This window comes from Lethenteron reissneri, chromosome 69, assembly GCF_015708825.2.
Source record: "Lethenteron reissneri isolate LAM-NWPU_2019-01 chromosome 69, ASM1570882v1, whole genome shotgun sequence".
Taxonomy (NCBI): Eukaryota; Metazoa; Chordata; class Hyperoartia; order Petromyzontiformes; family Petromyzontidae; genus Lethenteron; species Lethenteron reissneri.
The window spans coordinates 3,106,292-3,120,819 of NC_083847.1; the positions used below are offsets into that span (position 1 = coordinate 3,106,292).

General features: G+C 51.0%; 1 protein-coding gene across 1 annotated transcript; it reads right to left on the minus strand.

The window, feature by feature from the left end:
• Positions 1-163: 163 nt before the first annotated feature.
• LOC133360787 (charged multivesicular body protein 1B1) lies at positions 164-13,668 on the minus strand. The gene is made up of 8 exons (XM_061579665.1): positions 13,396-13,668; positions 9,602-9,699; positions 8,794-8,940; positions 7,202-7,270; positions 4,502-4,609; positions 3,849-3,892; positions 1,624-1,696; positions 164-685 (listed from the first exon to the last, which is right to left on the minus strand). The coding sequence occupies exons 1-8, from the start codon at positions 13,412-13,414 to the stop codon at positions 641-643; spliced, it is 603 nt and encodes a 200-aa protein (XP_061435649.1). The 5' UTR covers positions 13,415-13,668; the 3' UTR covers positions 164-640.
• Positions 13,669-14,528: the final 860 nt, after the last annotated feature.

Here is a 14,528-nt window from a genome sequence, read left to right on the forward strand (position 1 = left end):
AGTGAGCATTCAAACATTCCACATGGCCACCCGTAGTGGCTTTTTGATGTTTCTGAAGAAACCCCGAGGGTAAGGAATTAGTCTCCTGGCTCAACCATGTAAATATATATATATATCCACACACCACACACAGACTTGCACACACAGACACAAGCCAGTGGTGTTCTGTTAGTCTGATGAGACCTTTAATAATCTTCATCATCATCATACATTTTTTTTGTACAAGAGAAGCCCCACTCATAAATACAACCGCTTCAAGCAGCAGCAATACCATCTACTACTACCACAGAGACACACAAAGATACAGAGACAGCAAGAGCGACGGACAGAGATACGGTGAGAAAAGTGATGCACAGATACAGACATGGTGTGTGCATGTCTCTGTATTCACATGCAGATTATATTGAGTTTTTTTTTTAAATCAATAACTCTAAACTAAAAATAAAATAGATGCCCCCATAGCTTTGGGTCCCTGTCTACCGTCTCCCAGTCCTCGTGTTTTCTTGCTCTCATGTCTCTGTGTCTCCATGTCTCCATCTCCGCATATGTGTCCCTGTGTATGTGTGTCCCTGTGTATGTGTGTCCCTGTGTATGTGTGTCCCTGTGTATGTGTGTTCCCCGTGTGTGTGTTCCCCGTGTCTCAGACTTGGTCTCGCAGTTTTGCCAAACGTTGAGACAATTCATCCTGAAGACACAGAAATGAAAAAATATGGTTAGTGAGCGAGAGACAGTGGGTGAGTGGATGGGTGAGTGAGAGAGTGAGTGACATTGGGTGAATGGTTGTGAAGGTTGGTGAGTAAGTGGCTTGGTGACTGAGTGGATGAGTGTCTGAGAGAGTGGGTGAATGGGTGAGTAGGTGGTTGAGTGGGCGGGTGAGTTGGTGAGTAGCTGAATGAGAGGTTGAGAGTGGGGGGTTAAGTGCATAAGTGAGTGCGTGAATGGGTAAGTTAGTGAGTGGGTGGGCATGCGACTGAGTTGGTGAGTGGGTGGGTAAGAGAGTGGGTGAGTGGCTAAATGGGTGAGTGGCTAAATGGGTGAGTGGGTGGGTGAATGAGTGGGTGAGTGCATGAGTGGGTGGGTGCCTGAGTAAGCTGGTGAGTGGGTGAGAGAGTGTTTAAGCGCATAAGTGACTGGGTGAGTAGGTGGGTGAGTGGATAAGTTAGTGAGGGAGTGGGTGAATGAGTTGGTGAATGAGTTGGTGAGTGAGTCAGGGGGGTGAGTGGGTGAGTCGGGGGATGAGTGGGTGAGTGCATGAGTGGGTGAGTGAGTGCGTTAGTGAGTGGGTTGGTGAGTGGATGAGTAAGTCTTTGGGTGAGTAGGTGATGGAGTAGTTGGGTGAGTGGGCGAGTTCGTGAATGGATAAGCGAGTGGGTGGTTGAGTGAGTGGGTGGGTGAGTGAGCGAGTGGGTCAGTTTGCAAGTTAACACGTGGGTGAGTAGGTGGGAGAGTGGGTGGATGAGTGGCTGGGTGAATGGATCGGTGAGAGTGAGCATGTGAGCGAGTGGGTAGGTGAGCGAGTATGAGGGTGAGTGAATGGTGAGTTAGTGCATGGGTGGGTGAGTTGGTGAGTGGGCGAGTGGTTGAGTGGGTGGGTGGGTGGGTCAGTGGGTTAGTAACTCTCACCTGCTCTGTGGAAGCCACACTTGACCCAATGGACCCGGCCTGACCCTGAGGCAGCTCCATGTTGAGATCCAACCTGAAACGACAGTTGACACCGAGTCACGGAGCCGCAGCTGCATTGCCATGGCTGGTGGCAGCGGTGGTGATTGGAGTGGTGGTGATGGGGTTCGTGATAGTGGTGGTGATCATGGTGATGGTAAAGATGATGATGATTACAAGCTCATGGGCTACACAGAAGTCTTGCAGCCTCCTGCTAACCATTGTTATTGAGCCGATCTGGCCCATGCCTCTCAATCACTCTAGCCCAGGTGTCTGCATCAAAACCCAAACCGGCACTAAAGTTACCCAAGAGGATGCCTCTATCCCAACAGATCATAGAAAGCATCCGACTCATCAGCTTTGCCTGCATCCATCCACTGATGTTCATCTTCAGTGGGGTCGTAAGCAAAGACAACCACCACCACCATCATTCCTCACCTCCTGCTGATGGCGAGGAGAGCTCAGTCGCCTGGCACTCACAGCTTCCCACACCTCACCTCCACGCTTCCACGCCTCCCATTAATTATTTTATTCAGAAGCAGAGCCACAACCGATTGTTTGTCAGTTTTCTGTCCCGATTGGAGGACTGTCCACCCCTCACAGTAACTGGAGGCAGAGCCGGTCCACCGGACCTCTTTTAATCCAGAGGTCCAGGTGGTACCGGTCCAGCTCCCGACAGAGGAGTGGCAGCCTCTCCTCCACAGCGAGGAGATATCTGCCTATTGACCATCGACTTGTCATTTGTATGAAGAAGTGCCTGCCATTCTTCTACTGCAGTAGTGGGTGTTCACATAGGACCCCAATCAAACACTCAATAGCGTTTGCAGCTGAGATTGGCATTGTCCTCCACTCCTCCCGATGCCGAAGGGATATGGGCGAGGTTCAGGACTGGCTCAAGCAGCTGCAATAAGGTTTATCGTAGCCTCCACTCCGAGGTTCGGAGAGCCATGCGATGCTGCAAGGATGAGTGGGGGTTGCGGGTTGCAGAGGAGATGGAATCTGCCTCAGTAGCTCGTGATCACATATCACTCTGATTCCATCAAAAAAGTAACTCGCAGTGCCACACTTATCTTAGGGGAAATAATGGTGATCCGATCTCCAACCCCTAGGGGTAAGTTTGCTGGTTTTCTGAGGATTTCTGTGAAGTCTTGGGAGAAGGGAACCCCTCAGTTCAGATCAAATCATGGGGGCAAGCAGGGATGACCCTGCTGGGGCTGCTGTGCCTCAAAACCTAAAAGTAGCCGCTTCCTGCGATTAGTTGTTTCATGTGCAAACTGTTGAGGAAGTATGAAAGGATATCCAGAGTCTAAGACTTGGTAAAGTACTGGGAAAAGATGGCTTCAAACTGCGGAGGATGGCTTTTGTGTGCAGACTGCCCTATATGACATCATTACAACAGTCTGGACCAATGGACGGGTTCCACATAATTGGAAGGATGCCCAGGTGTTCTCTATTTTAAAAAAAAGGTAACCGCACTGATTGCAATAACTACCAGGGCAGCTACCTCCTCAGTGTGCTGGGAAAGGTCCCGGCCAGGATTATATTTTATTCAACATCGCCTTTCCAGGCACACTGAGGAGAGGCTTGCAGAGCCTCAATGTGGCTTCAGGTCAGGGCAATCCTGCACAGACGCCATTTTCCATCTCCGTCTGCTACAGCAGAGGTGTAGGGAATTTCAGTAGGTCCTACATCTTTGCTTTATTAACCTGGTCAAGGCCTATGATACTATCAATAGGCCAGGGCTCTGTGCTTTCGGGATCCCTGACTCTCTGCTCACGATCATTAAGAACCTTCAGGATGATGGGCAGGCCCGGGTAAAGCTACGTGGCCCGAAGTCCCGGAGTCAGAGCCATTCCCTGCTCACCCACTGTCACACCTAGTCTGGCACAAGTGCCGTAGTGATGTCACTGCCACTTGGTGGTGAATGGCGGCTGTTGTTGCTGATGATGGTGGTGAGATGATGAAGATGGTGGTTATGATGGTGCTGGTGATGGTGTTGATGATGGTGCTGGTGATGACGATAGTGGTAATGATGACGGTGATCGTGGTGGTAATGATGATGATGATGGTAATGATGGTGGTAAATATGGTGATGATGGTGAGATTGATGGCGATAGTGGAAATATTGGTGATGGTAGTAGTGATGGTGATGATGGTAATTTTAGTGATGATGGTGTTGATGGCGTTACCCAGCCTCGTCCGCCATTTGGTGCATAAGCCCTTCAACTTCATGCTGTGAAATGACAAAACATCACCATTAGTAAAAGCAGCTACATCACGATCATCATGCACCTGACTACAGCATAACACACAGCATCCCGAGGGCATCACTCCAGCATCACTAAAGCATAGCACACTGCATCCCTACAGCATTACATAAAGCATCACACACAGCATCACACACAACATTACACAGCATCACTATAACATCACTACAGCATCACTATAACATAACTACAGCATCACTATAACATCACTACAGCATCACTATAACATCACTACAGTATCCCACTACAGCACCACGACAGCATCACGAACACCTTCAGTCGTCCCATTACAAGAAACCACTTGACTCAGCAGAGTTCAGGGTTGAACCAGGAGCCGCATCTATCAGAGGTGCAGCTCTGGCCTGGCTCAGGCACAGACTGGCCCTGCTGATGAGTCACTGAATGTCGAAACCAGTCCTAGAGTGATGAGTGTGTGAGTGGTGAGTGATTCGTGGCGAGTGATATTTGGTAAGTGAGCAGTGAGTGAGTGGTGAGTGAGTGGTTAGTGAGTATGTGGTGAGTGCGAAGACAGTGATGAGTGATTGGTGGGTGAGCGGTGAGCGAGTGGCAAGTACCTGTGGAGTGGTGAGTGTGGTAGAGCTGCTCATCGTGTCCTCCATCTGTGCAGTTTGAACGTCCAGGGTCTCAAACTGAGATTCAAACTTATCCATGAGTGCCGAGATCTGGGACACGGGGAGGAGACATAGTGAGTTGACACAGTGAGATTCAGGGAGGACATACGGGGAGACAATGAGAGAAATGGGGAGGTATGGGGAGACACAGCGACCCTAAACCCCCAAGGTGGCCGAGAAGTCCATGACAGACATCGGTAAACTTCATCCTCGAGCATTTATTGTTCTGGCTGTCGATTTGAAATTTGTTTCACCCCTAGACAACTCCGAGTGCACTGGTTTGTGACCCATTGTTACCCAGCCTTCTAGAGGCCCAAACATCCTCGACTACATCTTTGTTTCCAGGAAACATCATGGCCACGTGAAGGTCGTGAAGCCTGTAATCAAAACTGACCATCTGACAGTAATCGCGCATTCTGGCCCCACGCAAATGCCAGCCAACAAAACCAGATTTCCCTACACCTTCCGGAAAAGGGGCCCCACTCAACATGGCAGGTTTCTTGCCAACGCTGATAAACTTGAAACGCAGCTCCTCCTGTCATCCGAATCCGACACTCAAGCAGCCTTCGACCATTTTTACACCGCCGCACTCGCTACCCTCAATGAATTCCGCCCAGAAGGCTCTTCAACCCTCACCGCACGTGATCCATCTTTTGTTCCACCTGAAATGAAAGCTGACCTGCGACTCAAGAATAAATTGATGCGAGTAGGCCCACTTGAGGAAGCCATTGCACTTGCAACTCGCATCGGCAGAAACATTACCAGTCGCAATACCACTGCAACTTGTCACGGCAGATCCTGGACTGGATGCGAAGGGGATGTGGGCTAATGTTCGGCGCCTCTCTCGCCATGAGTACTCACGTGAAGTAACCGCATCCATCACTGCGCACACCATTAATGCCCATTATGCCACTATTTCCCATGATCACCCATACACTCTCACCAGTAGGAAGTCCCCAGCTTCAGCTGCCAACCCAAACCACCACATCTCTGAGCAGGAGATATTCACCATTCTGGACAAGCTTTGCCACACAGCCACTGGCCCCGACAACCCCCCAGCCCAGTTTCTCTGTTTTGGTCCCTCGATATTTTGCCGGCCCATTGCGCAGCTATTTCATTGGTCTCTCTCCTCCTCGACTATTCCTGGCTAGTTGAAGCGAGCCTCCATCAATCCATCAATCCTATAACGAAGATGTCCACCCCTTCCAGCCTTTCTGACTTCAGACCAATATCCATCACTTGTTTGATCTAGTTATCTAGGATGCTTGAAATGATTGCTGTAAGGACATTCATCTATCCCAGTCTGCGCAACCCGCCACCCTCCTGGACTTTCTCTGATAAATTTGTTTTCCACCCTTCAGGCTCCACCACTGCTGCCCTCGTCGCCACAAACAAGTAGGTTTGTGTCATCTGCCTGGACTTCAGCAAAGTCTTTGACACTGTCCATCATGCTTGTTGACTTGAGAGACCCTCAATCGTGAATGTGATAGACACGGTGAGAGACACGGTGAGAGACACGGTGAGAGACACGGTGAGAGACACGGTGAGAGACACAGTGCGACACGGTGAGGCACAGTGAGAGACACGGGGAGAGATATGGTAAGAGATACGGGGAGACATGGTTAGGCACAGTGAGAGACACGGTGTGGAACAGGGAGAGACACGGTGAGAGACACGGTGAGAGAGTCGGTGAGAAACACGGTGAGAGACACAGTGAGACACGGTGAGGCACAGTGAGAGACACGGGGAGAGATATGGTAAGAGATACGGGGAGACATGGTTAGGCACAGTGAGAGACACGGTGTGGAACAGGGAGAGACACGGTGAGAGACACGGTGAGAGAGTCGGTGAGAAACACGGTGAGAGACACAGTGAGACACGGTGAGGCACAGTGAGAGACACGGGGAGAGATATGGTAAGAGATACGGGGAGACATGGTTAGGCACAGTGAGAGACACGGTGTGGAACAGGGAGAGACACAGGGAGAGACACGGTGAGAGACACGGTGAGAGAGTCGGTGAGAAACACGGTGAGAGACACAGTGAGACACGGTGAGGCACAGTGAGAGACACGGGGAGAGATATGGTAAGAGATATGGTAAGAGATACGGTAAGAGACACGGGGAGACATGGTTAGGCACAGTGAGAGACACGGTGTGGAACAGGGAGAGACACAGGAAGAGACATGGTGAGAGAGACGTGATAAGAGACGGTTGAGAGACACGGTGAGAGACACGGTGAGAGACACGGTGAGAGACACGGTGAGAGACACGGTGAGAGACACGGTGAGAGACACGGTGAGAGACACGGTGAGAGACACGGTGAGAGACACGGTGAGAGACACGGGGAGAGACACGGTGAGAGACACGGTGAGAGACACGGTGAGAGACACGGTGAGAGACACGGTGAGAGACACAGGGAAAGACACAGGGAGAGACACGGTGATGGACGCGGTGAGAGACGCGGTGAGAGACGCGGTGAGAGACGCGGTGAGAGACGCGGTGAGAGACGCGGTGAGAGACGCGGTGAGAGACGCGGTGAGAGACACGGTGAGAGACACGGTGAGAGACACGGTGAGAGACACGGTGAGAGACATGGTGAGAGACATGGTTAGGCAGTCAGAGACATGGGGAGGCAGTCTCACCTTCTCTAGGTTCATGCTCTTCAGAGCAGCGTCCATGCTCTTTACTACCCCAGCCATAGACTTCGTGACCTGAGAGAGGTAGAGAGATACACAGAGAGAGACACAGAGCCATGAGTGATTGTCTGAATGTGGGGAGTAGTGGCGTAGCGGGTGGCACGCTGCGCTACGAACTTGACGAGCCGGGTTCGATTCCCGTTCACGATCAACAGCAGTAACAGCAATTATCTGAACCGGTCCTGGCCCTCTCCGAGGTCAAATCCTCAAAGGAGTACCTGGTGCAGTGTGTAGTAAACATCGCCACTTGGGAGACAAAGGCCGCCGGGTGTGGTGCTAGCCACCAACCCCCTCGTGTGTCACAGTGCAGGCCTTCACGAGTGCTTGCCCCAAAAATTTGTTAATGGAGGATCTTTATCAATATATGTGGAGCACCTGGCCCGGAATGCACCTGGCCTGGCACAAAAGCCATGGTGATGTCACCGCCACTTAGTGGCGAGTGCCGGCTATTGTTTGCTTTGTTGTGTGGGGAGAAGTAGTGCAGTGGTTATTGCACTGTGCCACAAACCCAACGACCCGAGTTTAATTCCCCGCTCACCGAGGTCGACTCATTTTATGTATGCTGATGAATTGGTAATTGCTGCTAATTCTGAGGAGTTGGAGATTCTACAGACGAATCTGGAGTGTCACTAAGAGGTTAGGGCCTTACCATCGAACCTGACCAAAACAAAGCACTTGCCTGGGTATGTTATGTCAAACACTCCACACCCTCCACTCCCCATGAGTGGTGGGGGCAGTTTTGGGGAGAGTGGAGAAGTTCCTGCAGCTGGGCAGTGTGCTTATGACCAATTGCGGTGTGGCAGTGCAGGTCTCACTCCAAATCAGACGAGCGGCATTATCTTTTCATCGGCTGCGTAACGCTGCTGTGTCGAAGCTACCTGGTCTGTCGCTCCATACGAAGCTCCGGGTCTTCTCGGCCACAGTTATACCCTCTCCTTTGTCTATGCTTGCAAAACGTGGACCCCTTTCAACAAACCTCTCTGCTGGTTTGAAACATTCAGGTTGGCTCGCCAACAATTCATCCTTGTATTAACCAGGCTCGATGGTGTGAGGAGCCCGCAATTCTTTGAAAGATATGGACACAGTCCCATTATTGAGCTCCTCTTGCAGATGAGGCTGTGTTGGCTGGGTCATGTAGGCTGCATGCCCAGCTGCTGCATGCCCAAGCAGCTTGTTTGGCTGGATAGAGGAGGCTAAACGGGCACGGCACGGGCTGGAGTTGAGTGCAGCTGGTGCATCTGCCAGTGATCTCAGTCAGTTAATCCATGGCACCTGGGTCTGTCCCTTGACCTCCTGCCAGCAGGCATTCGACACTTCACGTGGCCTTAACATGCACATAGCCTGGCACAATCGCAGTGGTGACGACACCGCCACTTAGTGGCGAATGGCGATTGTTGTTGCGTCTGTACATGTGTCTTTGTGTGCCTCCATGCGTCTTTGTGTGAGTGTGCATGTATGTACGCGAGTGCGTGTCTGTAAGTGAACATGTGTCTCTACGTGCACGTAGCGTGCATGCGCAGTGTCCATGGGTTTGGCACCTTGCCCATGGTGACGGCTGTCTGCACGCGGGCCGACACGGCATCCACACGAGCGCTCATGCGCAAGTAGTTGAGCGATTGGTTCTTCTGTCGGATCGCATTCTCCGCGTGGATCCGCGCCACCTCCATGTTGCCCTTCGCGATCGCCTACACAACACGCACGCGCCAGGCTAGGTGCACACTCATTCAGATACTCACATATACTCATGTGTGCACCAGGATAGGTAACATGTTCACACTCGCACACAGATATGCATACATGTGTGACAGTCTAGGTGACGCTCATTCACAGACATGCGTGTGTGCCATGCTAGGTCAGAATCTGAATCTTTCAGAAAGTTTGTTTATCCGAGAGGAATCCGATGACCTATAAAGCTCTTTTTCACAGATGTCCAGTAGGACATCAAGGTGCACACTCACTCCCACTCACTCACTCACTCACAGACACGCATGTGTCTGCCAGGCTAAGAGAAAGCTCACATACTCACAGCCTAGGTGCACAACGCAAAGATCTCCCCGTATAGCCTTGACAGACTTTTGGGGCAAGTGCTATGACAGAATAGCGCCTATGAAGGCCAGAACAGTACACGGCGGTGTGGGTGGCCAGCACCACGTTTGGCCCCATTTGTTTCCCTGCTGGTGATATTATCTCTACACACCGCTACACCAGGTACTAATTTTTGGGGTTCGTAGTGCAGCACGCTGCTCGCCAAATCACTCACAGACACGCCCTTGTGCCAGGCTAGGGGCATGGTCTCCCTCTCCGCCCCCCCACATCCCATGCCAGGCTAGGTGCACACTCCCTCACCCTTTTCACTTTAGCCTTTTCAGTCTTCTCCTCCTTGTCGCACTTCTTGGAGCTCCGGGTCAGCTCCTTCGCCGCGAACTTCAGATTGAAAAGGTGCTCTGAGGTCACGGTCAAGGGGTCAACGGTCATCAGCAAGACCATCGCTCTAACCACAACCACCACCACCACAGTCAACACAACAGCCACCACCACAACCATCACCACCACAGCCGCAACAACCACCAGAGCCACCACAACGACCACAGCGACCACGACCATCATCACAACTCCCATCCATCACAGTCATGGAGCTCACACCAGCACAACCACAACAGCCACCATTCGCCACTAAGTGGCGGCGACGTCATCACGGCGCTTGTTGCCAGACAAGGAGCACTTTGAGGCCACGTGAAGTGTTGAAGGCTCACTGACAGGAGATGACGGGACAGACCCAGGTGCCATGGGTTGACTAAGATGACCGACAGATGCATCACCCGTGCCCCCTACTGTGCAAACTTGCTTCATTTTCTGAGTGAGACCTCTGCTGTGAAACTGGAGTTGGTCATAAGCACACTGCTCAGGTATGGAAAGCTCTCCACAACTGCTCCTTCACCAATATTGAGTTGAGGGGGTAGCATCTGCAAGTAAATGAAAACAAATATCATTGACAACCTTCACCAGCGAGCTGAAACCAGCCCACTGTGGGTTTGAATGGGGTCCTAGGTGGACGCCCACCACCACAGTGGAAGAAAGGCAGGCACAGATGACAATCTGATGGTAATTGGGCAGATCAGTTCCCACGGTAAGTCCTGGTGTTAAGGACATGGACCTGCATCCGCTGTTAAGTCACTTTAGAACTATTTTAAACTTAACAATTTTTTATTTTACCAGGTAAGGCCCACTTAAGCTATTTGCTCTTTTTCAGAAGCGATATGACCACAATTGACAGCTCAATGAAGTGGCCAATCTTGTGGCAATGCATAGCATCAGCCAAATACTCTAAAACGCATGTTTCTAAATGTGGAGAAAAAAACCACCACGGGGAGAGACACGCAAACTTAAAATAAACAGGTGTCAGAGTCGGGATCGAACCCATGACCTTCTGTATACGAAGCGAGGTAGTTAACATCTCGCCACCATGGCACCCTCCCTACCTTTTGTTGATGGGAACACGAGCCCACAGCAGCCCGAGATGTACAGCTTCCCACCTCACACCCATGCTCCCACACTCCCTTCATTCTTTTGTTCAGAAGCAGAGCCACTCCCTGTTGTTTGGCGATTCCCTACCCTGAGGAGGACTGGTGTTGACCACTCAGTGACTGGAGCCAGAACCAGTCCACGGGACCTCCTGTATTCCAGGCGGTGAAGTTTTTTGTTGATGAAACCCGATTTAAGAGCATCTTGGCTCACAGGGTAAAAACAATAAACTAAGCTCCCAACAGAGGAATGGCAGCTTCTCCACAGTAAGCATTCAAAATACTTCACTCACATCACCAAAGATCCCCCGTGGAGCCTTAACAAATGGCTGGGGCTGGTTAGCGAGCACCTATGAAGGCCGGCACGGAACATGAGGGGGTGGTGTGGATAGGACCACGCCAGACCGCCTTTGTCTCCCGCGTGGCCAGGTTTAAACATCGAACCAGGTATTAATTTAAGGCCGAGTCAACCTACGGGAGGCCCAGCACCGGTCGCCGGGTTCGTAGTGCAGCACGCTAACCACTGCACCTCACAGCATCAACACCATCATCGACACCGTCACCGACACCACTAAAGACAAAAGTTCCCCGTATAACCTGAACAGGCTGTTGGAGGAAGTGCTGTTAGCGAGCACCTATTAAGGCCGGCACGGCACACAAGGACGTGGGTGGCCACCACCACGCCCGGCCGCCTTTGTCTCCCTAGTGGCGATATTTATACACCGCACCAAGTACTCATTTGAGGCTGAGTCAACCTAGGGGAGGTCCAGGACCCATTCAGATAATCGTCGTGTCTGGTGTTCGTTATCGGAAATCGAACTCGGGTTGCCAGGTTTGTAACGCAGCGCGCTGACAACCTCTACACTACCGCTCCACCGACTGACATCATCACCATCATCATCATCACCACCACTACCCACCATCATCACCACCACCATCATCATCATCACCACCACCACCCACCATCATCACCACCACCATCATCACCACCACCATCACCACCACCATCATCACCACCACCATCATCATCATCACCACCACCACCCACCATCATCACCACCACCACCATCACCACCACCATCATCACCATCACCACCACCATAATCATCATCACCACCACCCACCATCATCATCACCACCAGCATCATCACCACCACCCATCGCGCTGGCCATTGTGACCCTCGAAAGTTGTTGTAGTGGTGGTAGTTGTTGTAGTGGTGGTAGTTGTTGTAGTAGTGGTAGTTGTTGTAGTAATGGTAGTTGTTGTAGTGGTGGTAGTTGTAGTGGTGGTTGTTGTAGTGGTGGTAGTTATAGTGGTGGTTGTTGTAGTGGTGGTAGTTGTTGTAGTGGTGGTAGTTGTTGTAGTAGTGGTAGTTGTTGTAGCAGTGTAGTAGTGTAGTAGTGGTAGCAGTGGTAGTTGTTGTAGTAGTGGTAGTTGTTGTAGTGGTGGTAGTTGTTGTAGTGGTGGTAGTTGTAGTAGTGGTGGTAGTTGTTGTAGTGGTGGTAGTTGTTGTAGTGGTGGTAGTTGTTGTAGTGGTGGTAGTTGTTGTTGTAGTGTTGGTTGTTGTAGTGGTAGTTGTTGTAGTTGTTGTAGTGGTGGTAGTTGTAGTAGTGGTGGTAGTTGTTGTAGTGGTGGTAGTTGTTGTAGTGGTGGTAGTTGTTGTAGTGGTGGTAGTTGTTGTAGTGGTGGTAGTTGTTGTAGTAGTGGTGGTAGTTGTTATAGTGGTGGTAGTTGTTGTAGTGGTGGTAGTTGTTGTAGTGGTGGTATTTGTTGTAGTGGTGGTAGTTGTTGTAGTGGTGGTAGTTGTTGTAGTGGTGGTAGCTGTTGTAGTAGTGGTGGTAGTTGTTGTAGTGGTGGTGGTAGTTGTTGTAGTGGTGGTAGTTGTTGTAGTGGTGGTAGTTGTTGTTGTAGTGGTAGTTGTAGTGGTGGTAGTTGTTGTAGTAGTAAGTGGTTGTAGTAGTAGTGGTTGTAGTGGTAGTTGTTGTAGTAGTGGTTGTTGTAGTGGTAGTTGTTGTAGTGGTAGTTGTAGTAGTGGTAGTTGTTGTAGTAGTGGTAGTTGTTGTAGTAGTGGTAGTTGTTGTAGTGGTGGTAGTTGTTGTAGTGGTGGTAGTTGTTGTAGTGTTGGTTGTTGTAGTGGTGGTAGTTGTTGTTGTAGTGTTGGTTGTTGTAGTGGTAGTTGTAGTGGTGGTAGTTGTTGTAGTAGTAGTGGTTGTAGTAGTAGTGGTTGTTGATGTGGTTGTGGTAGTGGTTGTAGTAGTGGTAGTTGTTGTTGTAGTGTTGGTTGTTGTAGTGTTGGTTGTTGTAGTGGTGGTAGTTGTTTTTGTAGTGTTGGTTGTTGTAGTGGTGGTAGTTGTTGTTGTAGTGTTGTTTGTTGTAGTGGTGGTAGTTGTTGTAGTGTAGTGGTAGTTGTTGTGGGTGTTGTTGTTGTAGTGGTGGTAGTTGTTGTTGTAGTGGTGGTTGTTGTAGTGTAGTGGTGGTAGTTGTAGTGGTGGTAGTTGTTGTAGTGGTGGTAGTTGTTGTAGTGTAGTGGTGGTAGTTGTTGTTGTAGTGGTGGTAGTTGTTGTGGGTGTTGTTGTTGAGGCCTGGGCGCCGCTACTTCCGCAGCAGAGGCAGGATACTCTCCATGGCCGCCGACATAACGATGTCGCTGCTTGTTGCTGCTGCTGCTGCTCCTCGCTTTGTCGTGAGAGAAGTCCGCTCGTCAACCTCGTCTAGCGACTCTGGACTCAACAACTACGAACTCACGACTCTGGACTCACGACTCTGGACTCAACAACTACGAACTCACGACTCTGGACTCAACAACTACGAACTCACGACTCTGGACTCGCCGCTTACAGTTCGCATCCAGAGCTCAGACAGTAGCAGACCACGGCGCGATGTGATTGGTCGAGGCGTTAATTTTATGTTAATTTATTTGCGGACATCCGATTGGTCGCGCGTGTGTGATGATTAATTTATTCGCGGAGCTCGTGTCGTGATTGGCTCCATGCAACATCATTATGTTAATTTATACTCAGAGCCGCCAACCAGAGCTCAAGATGTGGTCGCGAGATAATAATATGCTAATTTATGTTGTGGTTATCACGTGTGGCCAGGGAGCCAATGGGAAACAGCTATCGACCATTCGGAATATATTGATGATGGATTGCGCAACGGGGGGGGGGGGGGGGGTGCAAGGATTACGTCACTAGCGCGCGTGACGGGGGTTACGTCACCGGGGCGCGTGATGATGGTGACGTCACGGGGTGTTCCCCCGTACATTGCGGGTGACGTAACCGCGGCGCGTGACCGCGCCGACGTCACGAGGAGGAACCGCACCCCCCGTATAAAGAAGTCCTTTGGGGGCTGATGGGATGCGTCAAGAGACAGAGAGACACAGGGAAACACGGGGAGACACAGGGAGACAGAGAGACATGGGGAGACACAAGGAAACAGAGAGACACGGGGAGACAGAGACACGGTGAGGCACAGGGAGACACAGGGAGACAGACAGGGAGACACAGGGAGACAGAGAGACACGGGGAGACACAGGGAGACAGAGAGACACGGTGAGACAGAGAGACACGGGGAGACACGGAGACAGGGAGACACGGGGAGACACAAGGAAACAGAGAGACACGGGGAGACAGACAGACACGGTGAGGCACAGGGAGACACGGGGAGACACATGGAGACAGAGAGACACGGGGAGACAGAGAGACACGGGGAGACACAGGGAGACAGAGAGACACGGGGAGACAGAGAGACA